Source organism: Balaenoptera ricei, chromosome 11 (genome assembly GCF_028023285.1).
Source record: "Balaenoptera ricei isolate mBalRic1 chromosome 11, mBalRic1.hap2, whole genome shotgun sequence".
Classification (NCBI taxonomy): Eukaryota; Metazoa; Chordata; class Mammalia; order Artiodactyla; family Balaenopteridae; genus Balaenoptera; species Balaenoptera ricei.
This window is the reverse complement of record NC_082649.1, coordinates 67,277,515-67,295,289: the sequence shown is the minus strand read 5'-3', so window position 1 is coordinate 67,295,289 and position 17,775 is coordinate 67,277,515. Positions and strand designations below refer to the sequence as shown.

Below are 17,775 nucleotides of genomic sequence, written 5' to 3'. Positions count from 1 at the left end.
TCACGCCCTCACACCGGGAGGACAGGGCTATGGGGCAGGCTAGCTCCAGGACTCGAGCCTGCTGGGAACCCCTGCCGTGGCCATTTTGCACCCACCCCTTGGCCCCATTTTCCCAGGCCTCCCTGGTTTAGGCCTGGGCTGAGGGCCACCTTCTTCCCTGCCACACAATGGTTTCTTCCCATGGCCTCTGGCAAAGTGATGACTCAGGACAATTCCACAGGCAGGGCAGGGCAAGGCAGGGCTCCTTCCTCAAAGCAGATTCATTACCATGGGGCTGCCGGCCAGGAACAGGAAGAAGGATCTCAGCCTTCCCTGGGTACCCCTCCTGCTCTGTCCCTCCCACTTAGCCGACACAGATCAGACTCAGGAAACATAAGGCTGGCCTGTTCTCTAACAGCCTGTCACTGCTTTTAATCAGGGGATGAGGTAAGGAAAGTAGTGGTGCTGGTGCCACCATGTGGCTCGATGCTCACAGGCCTCAGCCACAGTCCATCTCGGGGTCGTCCACATCGGCCTCCGCGGCACAGAGATCATCCAGGGCTGCCTCTGAGCCAAAAACAAGAGGGTTCTGGGGTGAAGGCCTGCCTGAAGGTGCTGGGACTGGGGGAGGTCCCACCTCTCCTCCCCACCAGGCCCACAGGAACTAAGCAGTCCCTTCCACGCCCAGGCCTTGCTCCCTCAGCTACTGCAAGCAAAATAATACAAAGGCAATTCAGACAGGGATGTTTCTGGAAAAACCATGGCTCTGCCAGGCCGACTCAGTAGATATGAGCAAAAGGCAGGCTGATATGCTGAGAGAAGAACCCGAGCGGGAAGAAAAGAATGGCCCCAGTGCCGGCAAAGGCTGTGTGGATGGAGCGCTGCTGACCTAAGGCCAGGTAGTCTGATTTGTCCACGAACTTCAGGGCAAACTCCACATGTGGGCTGGGGCAGGGAGGGGCCCTGCTGCAGGCTCACCTTCACAGCCTGTCACGTCAGGAAGCCCTCGAATCAGCATGCTGACCCCTGGCATCACCTGGTCGTACTGATGCAGGACCTCCACGCAGTGCACAGTGAAAAGCTTGTCCTTTTGGGACAGACTGTGCAGCAGCAGCACTGTATCCCGCAGACACCGCACCGTCCGCTTCTGCTGGTCAGTCCTCGGGGGCCCCCCTGCCCTCCGCACTGTCAGCCACTGTCTGTGCAGCATCACCGTGAGTGCTCTGACCACCTGGGGGAGGGCGCAGGCTGAGGTCAGGTCAGGTGGTCCCTGCACCCTGACAACCTGCTTAGCTGGGCAGCATCTTTCCTAGCCACCCGGGTGAGGAAGGTTCTGAGCAGTGGCACCAGGGTCTAGCCCTGGTGAAGGAGCATGGGATGCTTTCACAGGGCCCTGTCATCCGCCAACAGAGCTGCCCGCTGTCGGCCCCTGCCTGCCCCCGGCACTCACCTCCACGTTGCACTGGCAGCTGGAACCAGTGACTGGGGAGGAGGGGCTCTGCACAGCAAGCTTAGCCAGGAGCCACACAGCCTAGAACAAGAACAGACTGTCCCATCCATGGCACAATGAGGCCCTGGTCACAGCAAGGGCTTTCTCGGGCTTCTACAAGAGCTCCAGTTGCCTCAGCAACTGCTTGTCTGCACTAATGGGATCCAAGAGGTGGCAGTGTTTTGGGACCTTCCCAGGAGACACTCAGGACCAACACCTGTGTCTCACCACTGACCCACCTGCCTCCGTGCCCACCTCCAGCCACCAGGCAACCTTGCCAAGTCCCAGGATACCCTGGGCTCCGACTGTACTGTATCTGTGGAGTATGGAGCCCCCCCAAATGAGTTTACCTTGCTAGTGGCTCAACACGTTACCAAAATGAATTAAAGCTTCCTTTAATTCCCAGAGGAAGGAGGAGAGTGGCTCTTACGTGGGGTGGAGTGGGGTGGGGTGGTGAGCAGCACAAAAGGGGCTCTGGTGTCTTTACCTCTTGTTCCAGCTGAAGCCACTGTGTCTCCGAGGCGGCTTTGTCAGGCCTCGATGTGATGTACATGTACAGCAGCAGCAGGAGGCAGCCTTCTGGAAAGGACACCCCACCTCTCACTCAGGATCCGCCTTCTCACCCAGTGCCTGAGGTACAAGCTGCAGAAGCCCTCAGGAGGCCCCGGACCTGCCCCTGCCACCACCCTTCCCTCCAAGCTGCAGGAGTAGTCCAGACGCGCGCCCCCGGCCTGCTTTACCCCGGTGGGAGCAGAGCTGAGGTGCAAGCTTCTCATGGTCCACCAGGAGGGACAGGAGCTCAATAGTCAGCAGCACACTAGGCAGGGGTGTCTCTGGGCGCAGGCACTGTGGCAGCACCCGGAACGCACACTGGAACCTGAAACACAGGACCCCAGAGAGACGTGACACCTCCAACCCAATCCCATAACTCACCCTCACCTTTCACGGTAGGCAACAGGAAATTGAAGAGGCCAGTAAAAAGGAGACTCGATTCAGACAGACTTGGGTTCAAATGCCACCCTACTTGCTGATACTTGTTTCAGGTGAACGAGTGGGTACTACCCTTCACTGTGGGACTGCTGTGGCTTAGAGATGACAGGCCCTTACCTGGCACAGTGCCGCCCAGCAAATACGAGGTGCCCCCCTGGAGCTCGGGTGCCGGCCTCCACACTGCTCTTGGGCTCCTTCCTGCCTCTGCTCCCAAACAGGGAGGCAGGTTCAACTTGAGTGTGAGAGAAATGTCCTGTGCCCACCGCCAGAGGACTGGCCAGGCGTCAGCAGTGACAATGTGGACTTGGCTATGGTTGGATCTTACGAGACCACTCGCTGGGCAAGGAAGACTTAATTTTCCCCACTTGTCGGGAAACACCAGCTCCTCTGCCACCACGTATGAGAAGGTACGCGCTCAGGGTGTGCATGGTGAGGGGCTTGGGCACTCTCCCCCTGGTCTTGTGGGCAAAGGGATGGCGCATTCATTACCAAGGAACCGAGTCCCAAGACAAGCACTGCTTTTTGCTCAACCCACACAGCCTTGTGGGTGGGGGGAGGGGCAGTTCTGCGGGTATGTCCCTTTTCATGCACACGGCACCGAGGGTTAAGAATATTCCTTGTACACCATTAGGAAGCAAGGTCTATTTGGGGCGAACTCATTTTAGAGCAAATTCTGTATGAGAGACAAGCTGAATGTTTCTAGTCACCAGGGAGTGTGGAACTTTGTGGGAAACTGGAGTTTAACCGGTTAATACCTAATTTCATTATTAGGCCAGAAGTGGCCCCCTGAAACTAAAAAAATCCATCTTTATATACAACACAGTGGTTTCCAAATTATTTTTGATAGCATCGGAGCCTTCTTTTTAAATGAAATTTTTTTTTTTTGGCACAGCCCCTAAATGCACAATAAATAAGTCATGCTGCCCTGGCTGAGCTGGGGATGAGAACTTTTTGTTCAAAAGCGCCTGCCATGCCAGTACCTGGGGAGCTACGCTGGACCTACCCCTAAAACAGATGCAGTGGGAAGACAAGAGTCTGAGGGGGTGATGCGCCCTCAAGCCTGGGTGGGCAGTGGTGCCCTTCATAGGAGACCACAGCCTGCCTGGCTGCTCGTGTTGTATCACATACTGCTATGGAGCCTTGGTAGCACCTGTCCCTGCCTTTTACTTCAAGGGGAACAAGAAGCTGTGTGGTAATGGGGTTCAGCCCGCAAGCATGAAGGAATTCAGAGAAGCACTGCGTGGGAGGTGGCATCAGACAGTGATCAAGAACAATGATTCAGGAGCCTAACTGGCTGATCTAGCACACTCCCTCTGGGGTTTCAGACAAGTTTCCCTACCCCAACATGGGGTTTATTCATTTAACAAACACTGAGTGCTCACAGTGAGCCAGGCTCTGTGCTGGGCGTGAAGACACAGGGCTCTGAGGGTGCCACCCAAGCTAGTGAACAGAAGGCATCTGTGTCTGGCCTGCAGTAAGCACCCATTAAATGGCTGTTTTTTGATGTTATTGTGGACAAGCTCAACAGGAATAGAATGATGATACATCTACCAAGAGAACTGCTAAAAATGTGGTTCCTGGAATTCACTCATTTAAATAATAAGAAACAGGGATGCAAAGATTTTTCAATATCCACATATCAATCAATGTGATACACCACATTAACAAACTGAAGAATAAAAACCATGTGATCTTCTCAATAGACGCAGAAAAAGCTTTTGACAAAGTTCAACATCCATTTATGAGAAAAACTCCAGAACGTAGGCATACAGGGAACATACCTCAACATAATGAAGGCCATATATGAAAAACCCACAGCTAACATCATACTCATTGGTAGGGACTTTCCTTGTGGTCCAGTGGTAAAGAATCCGCCTTCCAAAGCAGGGGATGCAGGTTCGATCCCTGGTCGGGGAACTAAGATCCCACGTGCCTCAGGGCAACTAAGCTCCTGCGCCTCAGCTAGAGAGCCCACATGCTGCAAACTACAGAGCCCACACACTCTGGAGCCTGTGCACCACACTACAGAGTCCACAAGCTCTGGACCCTGCACGCACAACTAGAGAAGAGAAAACCCACATGCCACAACTAGAGAGAAGCCCGCATGCCACAATGAAGAGAACATGCGTTGCAACTAAAGATCTCGCATGCCTCAACGAAGATCCCACATACCACAACTAAGACCCAACGCAGCCCAAATAAATAAATAAATAAAATTAAAAAAAATCATACTCATTGGTGAAAAGCTGAAAGCATTTCCTTGAAGATCAGGAAGAAGACAAGGATGACCACTCTCACCACTTTTATTCAACATAGTTTTGGAAGTTCTAACCACAGCAATCAGAAGAAAAAGAAATAAAAAGGAATCCAAATTGGCAAGGAAGAAATAAAAATGTCATTGTCTGCAGATGACATTATACTACTATACATAAATCCTACAGATGCCACCAGAAAACTACTAGAGCTCATCAATGAATTTGGTAAAGTTGCAGGATACAAAAGTAATATACAGAAATCTGTTGCATTTCTATACACTAGCAATGAGCTATCAGAAAGAGAAATTAAGGAAACGATCCCATTTACCATCGCATCAAAAAGAATAAAACACCTAAGAACAAACCTACCGAAGGAGGTAAAAGGCCTGTACGCCAAAAACTATAGGACACTGATGAAAGAAATTGAAGACGACATAAATGGAAAGATATACACTGTTCTTGGATTGGAAGAATCAATACTGTCAAAATGGCTATATTACCCAAGGCAATCTACAGATTCAGTGCAATTGTTATGAAGTTATCAATGGCATTTTTCACAGAACCTAGAATAAAATTTTAAATTTATATGGAAACATGAAAGACCCTGAAACAGCCAAAATAATCTTGAAAAAGAAGAAAAGAGCTGGAGGAATCATACTCCCTAACTTCAGACTATACTACAAAGCTACAGTAGTCAAAACAGTATGGTAGGGCTTCCCTGGTGGCGCAGTGGTTGAGAATCTGCCTGCTAATGCAGGGGACATGGGTTCAAGCCCTGGTCTGGGAAGATCCCACATGCCGCTGAGCAGCTAGGCCCGTGAGCCACAATTACCGAGCCTGCACATCTGGAGCTTGTGCTCCGCAACAAGAGAGGCCGCGATAGTGAGAGGCCCGCGCACCGCGATGAAGAGTGGCCCCCACTTGCCGCAACTAGAGAAAGCCCTCGCACAGAGACGAAGACCCAACACAGCCATAAATAAATAAATAAAATTAAAATCTCAAGCTAAAAAAAACCAGTATGGTACTGGTGCAAAAACAGACACATAAATCAATGGAACAGAATAGAGAGTCCAGAAATAAACCTACATACCTAAGGTCATTTAAGCTGTAACAAAGGAGGCAAGACTATACAGTGGAGAAAAGACAGTCTCTTCAATAAGTGCTGCTGGGAAAACTGGACAGCTACTTGTAAGACAATGAAATTAGAACATTCTCTAACATCATATACAGAAATAAACTCAAAATGGATTAAAGACCTAAAGGGAAGACCAGATACTATCAAACTCCTAGAGGAAAACATAGGCAGAACACTCTTTGACATAAATAGCAGCAATTTTTTTTTTTTGGATCCATCTCCTAGAGCAAAGGAAACAAAAGCAAAAATAAACAAATGGGACCTAATTAAATTTAAAACCTTTTGCACAACAAAGGAAACCATCGACAAAATGAAAACACAACCTGTTGAATGGGAGAAGATAACTGCAAATGATATGACCGATAAGGGGTTAATATCCAACATATACAAACAGCTCATACAACTCAACATCAAACAAACAACCCAATCAAAAAATGGGCAGAACTGAAAAGACATTTTTCCAAAGAGGACATCCAGATGGCCAATAGGCACATGAAAAGATGCTCAATATCACTCATCATCAGGGAAATGCAAATCAAAACCACAATGAGATATCACCTCACACCAGTCAGAATGGCTATCATCAAAAAGAACGGAAATAACAAATGTGAAGAAAAGGGAACCATCTTACACTGTTGGCGGAATGTAAATTGGTGCAGCCACTGTGGAAAACAGTACAGGGGTTTCTCAAAAAATTAAAAGTAGAAGTACCATGTGACCCAGCAATTCCACTCCTGGGTATATATCTGAAAAAAACCGAAAACACTACTTTGAAAAGAAACATGCACCCCAATGTTCATAGCAGCATCACCTACAATTGCCCAGTTATGGAAGCAACCTAAGTGTCCATTAACAGATGAATGGATAAAGAAGATGTGGTACACGTGTACACGTGTACACACACACACACACACACACACACACACACACACAATGGAATACTACTCAGCCATAAAAAAGACAAAATTTTGCCATTTGCAGCAATATGGATGGTCTTGGAGGGCATTATGCTAAGTGAAATACGTCAGACAGGAAAATACTGTATGATATCGTATGTGGAATCTAAAAAATACAGCAAACTAGTGAACAAAACAAAAAAGAAACAGGCTCACAGACACAGAAAACAAACTAGTGGTTACCAGTGGGGAGAGGGAAGGGAGGAAGGGCAATATAGGGGTAGGGGATTAAAAAAAAGCATTGTTATGGGATTATACGAAATCATGTGTGAAACTTTTGAAAATTGTAAAGCACTATGGAATTAAAAAAAATAAAAGGAAAGAGAAGACTCAAAAAAAATAAATAAATAAATAAAAGAAGCAATCAGCCACCATGAGCTGGGTCCCCTGCCAGTCACCTGGGTGATGGTAACGCGCGTACCTTGATGCTCACACTACTCTGCAGTACACTGTGTCTAGCTCTGAGCACCACCTTTAGGATGCACCAGACAAGCCAGAATATATTCATATGGAAACCAGGATCCAGAACTGCTTTTAGCAAACAGGTATTCTGAGTTCAGAGACAAAAAGGCTTAAGATACATCCAACAGAGGAATTGGCCTCTTGGTGGAATGCTGAGGGGGAGATGGGATTACAGGACGAGGGGACTGGCTGGGTGGTGTTTACCTTCCCAGTGTTGAGGGTCTGGAATCCCAAGCTAGGAATTTATGACAACAGTGTTCTGCAACAAACCTTCAAAGAAGAGCAAGTAACCTGTGGCTCATGCCAGTGGTGGACACCATGATGATGGGCAGATGCCCAGCAAGGTCAGCTTGTAGCTGCAGACCCTCCGCACACCCTCTGCTTCTTCAGGGAATCCCACCAAACTAAACTTCAATGGGGCTGTGAAATCTGGTCTTCACCTGATCCATGTCCCAGGTTCAAAGGCCTCTTGGCTCAGCCTTTGTCTGTTTCGGGGGCAGGACACTCTTCCATAGTGACTAGCAGCCTTCTTTTATCACATGTGTCTTTTGCTTACCTACTATCCAGAGGCAGAACTAAGCCAAATAAACCACTTCCTTGGTTCTTCTAACTGCTGGCCCCACTTCCCATTACTTCAGAACTCTAGCTAAGAACCTAAACCAAGGCTTAGAGCTGAGCAGTATGGATGAGTCAAGATGGGAACAAGTAGAGGGGCCACAGGACAGACCTCAAGAGGCCGGGTAAGACCCACAAGGAATCATGACTCCCATGCTGCGTTATACCTGGGCAGGAAATCAAAGGAAGCATTTTCAGCTAATTTCACCAAAACCTTAAGGCACTGGCTGAGGATACTGGCTTTAAGGTGACCTGTTGCTGCAGAAGAGAAAGCCAAAAGTTGAAGAAGCATCTTCAATAGTGGATGCTGGCCTTGGTCACCGGCAAGCCCCGCTGGGGCTGAGGTCACATCCCCAGGACCATGTCCGTCAACCAGGCTCTGGTCTCCTTCCCTAGGAGCAGAATCCACGCCTGCTCCTGATAGTAACAGGCAAATGACTGCTCCGCTGTGGCACACCAGGTGCTGAAGAACGCTTAGTGAAGCCACAGAGAAGCCTTCCAGGTTGCAAAGTGAGTCCTCAGGGCTGGCCTCTACCCCAGAGCTCACGCAGGAGGGATGTGTTGGTGAGTCCGCAGGCGCTCCGCTTCTCTTGGTTGCTGCCAAATCCTGCAGAGCCTGGCAGTGTAAGCCGATAAAGAACTGTACCAGGGGGAGGAGGTGCACAGCTCCAGGAAGCTGGCAGAGTGGGAAGGCCCTTCCGCCTCCCTCTGCTGGGTCTCTGTCACAGGAGCCCTCATTCCTGGCCACCAGATTCAGTCCAGTAAGTGCCAGGTTCTGTGCTTCTCTCAGGGCCAAGAGGGGAAATGACCCATCACAAGAACCTGTGGTCCTCAGGCTTGAAATCCCAGTCAAGGTACTAGCAACAGACACAAAAGAAAACAAGTGTGAGAGGGAGATAAGGTCAAGGGACCCAAACAACCTGCCTGCTAAATTCTCTAGTTTTCCTGCCCAGAGCAGACCTCCTAGGCCGGTCAGGACCAGATAGGGACTTGCTTCCTGGAAACTTCTTCCAAACAAGCTTTTTAGGAGTCTTATGCTTACCTGCCAAGCCCAGGTAGCTGGAACAGGGTGCCGGTAGGAGCCTCAGAACAACTGCTCAGGAGGTGGCACAGACCTAGGGATGACCCTGGGATCAAAGGCTGCTTCAGGAGAAGGTTTATCAAAATGGAGCCTGCAGAAGACAAGGTGACTGTAGAAGGTTCTGACATGAGAGTGCTTTTCTATGATGCCAACTATCCTCTAAACTGCCACTAAGTTCCCTTGAGACGCCCGTGGGTACTGAAGGCTCGGAGGCATACTTGCTCTTGGTCCCTTCTATTTTATAGTCTTCTGCTTAAGTCACAGACTCCTACTCCCCTGGACCCTCTAAAGCACTGCCTGGGGTGCTGATTGAGCCCAGGACAGTTCCCTAGGCAATTCCACTGCAGCATCACAGAGGATGATCGGACCCAGGCAGGCCTCCTGCAGAAGGAGCAGGCATTCTGGTACCTTGAGTGTTTGATCTCTGCATCCAGCTGTCAACAGGACTTTTCTGGGACTGTTCTTGCTTTATCGGGTCATCTCCCAGACTGTGGGTCTTATTCTCTGAATAACAGATAATATGTTAATCAAAACTGGAACACAAAAGCACAAGTGTATCAGAAACTCTTAAATGTAATGAGTTTAAAACATACATTGTTCTACTTCTTCAACTTTGGATCAAAATAAGAGCCAAAGCAACTCAAGAACCTTCACATCTTTGCCTTCCTCATATAAAACAGGAACTTGCATAAGGAAAGGAAAGGAAAAGAAAATTAAATTGTTTGCCCCACTTCAAAATCAGGCAATAACATAAAAGCATTTTATATGATTCTTATTATGTGCCAGACACTGTTCTAAGAGCTTTATACATGCTAGCTCTCTTGTTCCTCACAGCAACCCAACCAGGAGGTGTTATCACTGGCTCTGTTTTACAAATGGGAAAACTGAGGCACAGAGGTTAAGGGACTTGCTCAAATCATACAAGCCAGTAAGCAATGTGACTGGGACTCTCGGCCAGGCTAGCGGGCTCCACCGCGGGCTCATAACACTACCCAATAACCGCTCCTGAAGTTGCTAAATGTCAAAAATGTGAGTAGCTGTAGTTCTCAGGGGTGGCGTGATGCTAATGACTTGAAAGGGTTGATGGTAGAAGAAAGGCAATGTATCTGAATTGTAAGATAAACTGGCATAGCACAGTCTCAGAGTGAAAACCTACTAATGCTAGACTGTCTCTCTAGAAAGCAGTAGCATTCCCTCAGTCTGGACTCAGCTGGGCGATGAAAGGAGCACATGTTCCTGCATACTAGCTGTGTTTCTGGCATGGCAAAGGATGCTGACTGGAGGTTTTAAAATATGCCTGCAAATTCTTTGACACACTTCTCCTCAAGGGGTGCAGCCTAGTTTTCTTCCCCTTGAACATGGCCCAGACTCAATGACTCACTTCTAACAAACAGAATGTGGCAGAAGTGATGCTATGTGACTTTTAAGGCTAGGCCATAAAAAGGATAGCTTCCACCTATCGCTCTGGGTTTGCTAGCTCTAGAGAAAGCCATCTACCAGGTTATGAGATCAGCCAAGTAGCCCTGTGGAAAGACCCACATGTGGAAAGGAATTCCACTGCCAGACATGTGAGTGAGCCACCTTGAAATAGATCCTCCAGCCCCCTACAAGCCTTCAGTGCCCGCAGAGACAAACCATCCCCACTGTGCTGTCAGAACTGCTGACCCACAGAAACGAGGAGAAAATAAATACTCAAATGTTTCAAGGCTCAAGTCTGAGTAGTCTGATATAGAGCAACAGATGATGGATTGACTGACTTACCCTCTTTGCCCATCAGGGACTTATATCCTGGATCGGTCTGGCAGGGGTGGGGAAGGGACATGTTAGCACTAAAAGACTCCTTTGTAGGGAAAGATGGTTTTCCAAGTTGTGGAGAACATGCTTCTGGCTTTATAACCACAGAAGGGCTTTTCCTAGGACTGGAAAAAGTTAACTATGAAAGCAAAGTAATGATTCTGCTAACACCATGTAAAATACCTGGTTATAAAACTTCTAACAAACTTTAAACTTTTCCTGTCTAGGTGATTTACCAAAAGTTTTATCTATTACACGTTTGTTATTCTTTGTCAGGACAGCAATGCAAAATTCAAGGCATTTTGATTCAAATTGTTGAAAAAAAAAATCTTTCATTTGCTTCCACCTTCTTCCAATCACCCAAAAGTATTGGCCATAATTCCATTACTATTTCCAATTCCACCAAAACATCTTTTCAGTTTGCAACCTCTTTTTTTTTTTATTGAAATATAGTTGCTATACAATGTTATATAAGTTATAAGCATATACTGTAGTGATTCATAATTTTTAAAGGTTATACTCCATTTATAGTTATTATAAAATATTGGCTATGTTCCCTTTGTTGTACAATATATCCTTGTAGTTTATTTTATACTTAATAGTTTATACCTCTTACTCCCCTATCCCTCTATATTGCCTCTTTCCCATTTCCTCTCCCCCCTGGTAACCACTAGTTTGGAACAACCTCTTTTATAATAGTCAGGGACTGAATGAAAAGATTTTCAGGAGAAAGAGGGTCTAGTAAAAGGTGTATTTTGTCTTGCAACTTGGAAACTGAGCCAGTGCCTTGGTGCCAGGGTCTTTATGTTAGAGAAGCAGTCTTAACCCTCTGATTGGATCAGATAATGCTGAGGCCCTCCTGTTAGTGTGAAGAGGTGAGGATGGACTCCCTCTGCTCTCCTGTCTTACCTGGGCTACTCAAGGCAAGAAGTGTTCTATTTCACACCCTGCCCATAGTAAGCAAAGGCAGCAGAATGTTGAATGCCAGGAAAAGACGACCTGACCCACACTGTTCAAATTTCAAGGCTGATCCTGACAGTGTGCCAGACTTCTCTGGCAGGCAGGGGATGGGACGGACCATTAACAAGCTGATCACATCTGCAGCAAAGGTGGGGACTGCTGGACAGCAAATGAGAAAAAATATTCCAAGCAGTTGGGACTGAAATACAGTTGGGGAAAATCATTTATTTGAAACAAATTACATAAAAATGAAGACTGGTCCACTCCAAAAGTTTGGAGAGCATCTTTCCAGCCTCTTTCCATCCTGAGGAGTTGTATTGTGTTTATAAAGTCTACAGGGAGGAAGCACTTCTAGAGTGCGGGGCCTTTATGCTATGATGCCCCAAACCATTCTAGTCTCATCCAAACCATCTTTGAGGCCTTCAGGAAAGAGCATCTATGCCCCAGTGGCAGAGTCTAAACGACCTTTGTTCAGGACTAGCCTGACATTGTTATTCAGACTTTTTACTAAATGATACAAAACTGTATTCTCCCTCTAGCACCATCATTACCTGACATGGGAAATGGAGGGAGCGGCTAGTTTATTAGCTCGTTCACTGCTTTGAAGCTTTGTCCTCAATTCATTCATCTCTGCATCTTTAAACTGGAGTTCAGACTGCAATGACTGCAGCTGGAAGGCAAAAGAAGCATACTTATAGAGGCCTCATCACATATACAGAAACAGCTCTGGGCTTCAAAATCTCAAGCTAGTAAAGGAAAAACAAGCAATGAGAGATAGTATAAAAGTCTGCTGTGACATAAATGTCCTGAAATAGCAAGCTTTAACCTTCTTCCTGAAAGATGGCATGGTATTCTAGAAAGATATTTTGACCTGAACTATAGCTGGGTAGTTTGTGAGGGTTCAAACACTATTTACTCAGCCTCTCTGAACTCCAGCTTATCTGTAACATAAATACCTGTCTTCTGGTTGGGGGGATTAAGTAAGAATGGTGAATGTAAAATGCCCAGCACAGAGCTTGACAAGGTACCATATCTCATGGTAACATGTAGACCTTTTAGTGAATATAGTGGTGCACAATCCAAGTCTTCCTGAAGGTCTGGGCTGAGTATTTAGAAGAGTTTTACCAAAACCTTGTACAGTGTGGGGAGACCTGCTGTTCTGGCCAATGGTAACTGCTACCATTCCCGAGGCACAGCACCAGACACAAGGGCAGGACCATTTAAGTCTCACGACAGCCCTTCTGGTTATTTTCTGGAACAGATAAGGGAAATGAGTCATAGAGCATAAGTCATCACCCTGAGGTCACTGCTTGAATGTGATAAAGCCTAGATTCAAACTCTGGTTTGTCTGATTGCAAACCCCTTGCTCTTCATCATGTATATGGAAAGGCAACTACTGCTGTTAGTCTTGGGCACAGGTCAGTGCTTCTTTAAAGATTGCCAAGTTTGCTGAATGAAGTAATGGCAGAATAAGGCCCATGTCCTTGAGTTTGAAGCCTTGGGAAGTGAAGGAAAGTGGTATATACTGGACACCCACTGTTTTTCTTCCCAGAACAGTATCTCCCTCTCTCAAGAAACATCATTTTCCTACCTTTGAATATGTGATTTGAATGGGAGCTATTATCTCTTTGGTTACAGTGACTAGTTCAGAGGCAGGCACCTGACTCAGGTTAGACCAATTAGAGCCTTCCCCAGAATTTTAAAACTTGGAGATAAGGAACCCTAAGTCTTCAGTCTGCTCTGGAGCTATGAAATATGAGCCCAGGAGCCCCTGGAGAACACATCCTCTACCATAAGGATGGAGCCTATCAATAGTACAGAGAATAAAGATGAGTCATGGCAAATCTTGAGTCTTTTGAGGCCCCAGCACACCTGTTTTCCCAGACTTAGTTATGGAAGCCAATACATTTTCTTTTGGCCTAAGCTAGGTCAACTGAGTTTCTGATCTGCCAAAAAACAAAAAAAACCCAACAAAAAACCCACTAATTTTAGCTGTTTCTGCAAAGTGTGAGCTAGTAACTTAGACTACCACAGCAAAGCAGAGTTTCATCTAAGTCCTTTTCCAAACCTCAGAGCCTGGAGAAAAGTACATGCAATTAGTTGGTAGCGAAAGTATTTAAGACAAACAACTGTTGAAATCTTCCTGGAAGATTTATAGGCAACTTTAGTCATTGCTTCTAAAGGAACTCATTGAGCAGGCAAAGCTGATGTCCGTACAAGCAAAACAAATGCTCTGGGTCACCTTTTTGGAGAATTCTTTTTCTTTGTCACTGAGTGCTTGAGTTTTCTCTTGCTCAAGAAGGAAATGTGATCTTCTCTGTTCCTCTAGAATGGATTCTGTCTGATGCAGTGAGTCCCGTAAAATTTTAATTTCTCCATTTTTAATGAGCGCTTCTTCTTCCATTGCCTTCATCTGTAAATCCCAAATTGATGTTGTGAAAAGTTTGTAAGGGAAAATTTTATATGTACTTGTTTCAACATGTAGCTGGGGAGATGAAGAAACACATTTAAAACATGTCCAACAGACCAATGAGTGCTCAAAATATATCTGTACCAACCAGACATCACCATGATCTGCTAGGCCCATTCCTGGGACAGTGGATATTCAGCAAGATAGCTTAAGGACACACTTGTCACTTCTGCATGCAGATTCTATAGGCTCTAAGAGGTATTAAACAATCTGGGTCACACACTTCACAGAACTAAAATTCTACATTATGTTCTTGTTTTTTCTAGGGACCTACAGATAGTCATATGAAGAATGTTTGCTTTTTTGCAAAACTGCTAATGAAAATAGCAACCATTATGATGCTGTGTTTCTTATATAAGACATAGGCTATAAATTTATCTCAGTGCTATAACAGAAAGTTTGTATCTTTTTGTATATGGTTTACAGTGTTTCCTTTCTTGCCCTGGTTGTTAGGAATCTCAGGATTTAGTTTCAACCAAAATTTTCTGGCTTTCTTTCCCCCAATTCATGGGGATGAATCTGGACTCTTGTTTTAAAACCTTTATATATTTTATTGTATAACGCTTTATAACACATGCATAAGTGAATGAATTAACTACAAAAGCCACAAGTTAAATCACTTACCTTTTCTTTAAGCTCTTTGTACTGTGCCTGAAGTAACTCTAATTCGAAATTATCTTTAACTGGAACACTTTCTCTGTTTTTCCTTGCAGGATTTTTTGACATCCCATCTAATCTGGGGACCTTACGAACATCTGTAGAAAACAGTTCCCATATACTTTTTAGGACCCAACATTTTCCCACTTTCGCCAGACAATGCTGAAAACAATCACTTTTGAAAGCAAATTAGAGAAAGATCTAGTAAGTACTATAGGTATTTTCCAACGTAAGAACATGAATCAATCCTCAGGAAATAACAGATCCTGCCACCCTCTCCCCATTCTGCACCCAGTTTTAAGAGTCTCATCTAAAGGATGAAAGGTGCTGTGGGAATCTCACTGGTCAGAACTCAGTGATCTATTATTCAATGATATTTACTGAGCACCTACAATATGCCAGGCACAATTTAGCCTCTAAAGAAAGGTACAATGGTGAGCAAAATGGATACAGTCCTTTCACTCATGGAGTTTACATGGCACTCAAAAACACAAGAATAAATGTAAAATTTCAACTGTTATAAGAGCTGCAGAGAAGAGCAAATATAGGAAAGCCTATAATAGGGGATTTGATCCAACGGGATGAATAGAAGGCTTCCCCAGGTAAGTGATGACTGAATGGAGAGCTGAAGAACAAGCAGGAACTAACCAGATGAGTGGCGATGGGGAATGGATGGAAAGAACGCTCAGTGTGTAAGAAACAGCAATGAGCAGTTTCTGTATGATAAGGAAGCAGGGAGAATTCAAGGAATGAAGGAAGGTTAGTGTGGCTAGAACCCACAGAAGGAGAGGGAAAGGGACAGGCCATGCTGGGCCCTGCTGGCAATGTTAAGGATTTTGATCTTTATTCTAGAAGTAGTGTGAAGTCATTAAAGGCTTTCAGTAGGGATGTTCACGTGTATCTGTGTGTGACACAGAGATTCTAGTTTTGAAAAGGTCACTCTGGCTGTGGTGTAAAGTCTGACTTGAGTCATAACTGGAAATGTGGGAACAATTTAGCAGACTATTGTCCGGGGAGGGGTGATGGTAACACAGATCAGGGAGATGGCAGAGATGATGCAGAGAGGATGGATTCCAGAGATAGATGAAGAAGGTAAAGTTACAGGATTTGGAAAGGAATCAGATGCATGGTCAAGGAAAGGGAGCTGTTGCCTGCCTTGTGCTACATGATGGAGAGTGGTGCTAGTCATTGCCATGCAAAACATTTGGTCATCAAATGTTCTGAGTGTTTTCTGAATGCTTTGCCGGGCACCATGCTGGAGATGCTGGTGGATGACTGGGTTTCCAGGAAATGATTGTGTGGAATGTAAGATGCATGTAAGACATCCAAGTAGAGATTTCTCTTCCTGGGAGCCCCACAAGACTTCACTAGAATGAATGTAAGCTCCATGAAGGAGGGGGCTTTTGTCTTTTGTTTATTGCTAAGTGTCTGCAGCTCCTAAAGTTTGGGCACCTAGTACGATTTATTGGTTGTATAAAAGAATGAGTCTCTTATCTCTTGCCTCTGCCAGGCCCCTCTTATGCTCATGCGGCCCAAGGGAAAAGGTGGTCTTCATTAGATCTAAAGCCTCCCAAACCTGTCATAAGGATGGGTCCCCATGTGTAGGTAGTGATGATTCTGATGGTGGTGGTAGTCGTGTTGCAAGGATCTCTGCTAAGAACTAAGAACTTTAGTGGTCCAAAGTATAGAAACTAAAGTAAAATGTTAACCTAGCTTTCGGTATTCCAAATCGGCTGTTTGACACTCCTGATACATTTCTCTCCCAAATCAAAGGACCTTTTGGGACACGCCGCTGCTTAAATCACACTGTTCCTATATTTTTAAAAGGTGAAGTGGCAGTGTGAGTGCAAGACACCGGAACAGCGGTCGTGGGGTTCCTAAGCCACAGTCATCTAGTGGGTCTAGCGAGGTCTGCACCACCCTCGGGGAAAAGGCGCACTCACTGGACACGTCCGGAGCCGCGTTCGGGCACTGGCTCAGGGCCTGTGACGCGAGGGTGTCGAGCTCCTCCAGGTCGTCGGCGGTGAAATCCCCGTGCGCGCCGAATGGGTCTTCTGGGTCTAGGGGGGCGGTCGCGAGGAAGCCCCGGGCCCGCTTGCTCGGAGGGTGCTGGGTGCTGGGCGGCGGGCCACGACTGGGTGCCGGGGGCCCGCTCCGCCTCCTGCTGCCTGGCGCGGGGATTCCAGCCATGCTTGCCGCCGGCCGTATACAAAGGCACCGAGTCCGGCCTGTAGCCTCGAGGCCGGAGGGCTGGACCAACCGCTCGCGCGCCGCAGCTCGCCTCAGCCGCTGGGGCCACGCCCCCGCGCCAATGGGCCAATCACCTGCCAGTCGGTGGGCGCGGAGGGATGACGCAATCAGACCGCGCCGCTGTGCTCCACTGGGTGCATACCGAGTTCGGTCGCTCCCCGCCCTTCTGGGCACCATCCCGCCTGGCGCTTTCGTACCGACGGCTGGGACCCCAGTAGGTGGGTGGTCTAAGAGGAGAGAACCGAGTTACCTGGGCTAACTCACCAGCCCCACTGCGCAGGTGGCTTTGCGCCCGCTCTCTGGCATCACTTAGGGTACACAGCTGTGCTTGGAGGAGTTCGCCCTGATTTTCACACGTGCACATGTGAATCGAGGCAGGGAGCTTTCACGGGTTTGGTCTTTGTGAGCTCGCTGTTCTCCAGCCAGACCCACTTCTCATATACCCCAAGGCTCTCTTGGGGAGGAGTCTGGGAGAGTGGGACTGGGCGAGGAGTTATGAATAGAGCTGTTGTGAGCACACATCTTTGAAAACAGTAAATGTTTTGAATGTGTACCTTTGAGGTAGGTCTGGAGAAAGAAAGGTCTGAGAAGGGGTGATCCTGAGAATGGTGTGCCTGTGTTGGAGGGGGTGGGAACTAACTGCTCAGGCTGTTAATATTCATTCATTTCTCTGAGAGCTCTT

At 46.8% G+C, this 17,775-nt stretch overlaps 1 protein-coding gene across 1 annotated transcript; it reads right to left on the bottom strand.

The window, feature by feature from the left end:
* Positions 1-476: 476 nt before the first annotated feature.
* ATRIP (ATR interacting protein) lies at positions 477-17,122 on the bottom strand. The gene is made up of 13 exons (XM_059939551.1): positions 16,787-17,122; positions 14,811-14,941; positions 13,959-14,129; positions 12,268-12,386; positions 10,724-10,881; positions 9,371-9,466; positions 8,924-9,053; positions 8,049-8,738; positions 2,209-2,345; positions 1,956-2,047; positions 1,430-1,510; positions 958-1,210; positions 477-546 (listed from the first exon to the last, which is right to left on the bottom strand). Exons 1-13 carry the CDS (start codon positions 17,031-17,033, stop codon positions 479-481), a joined length of 2,373 nt encoding a protein of 790 aa, XP_059795534.1. The 5' UTR covers positions 17,034-17,122; the 3' UTR covers positions 477-478.
* Between the last annotated feature and the right edge of the window lie 653 nt (positions 17,123-17,775).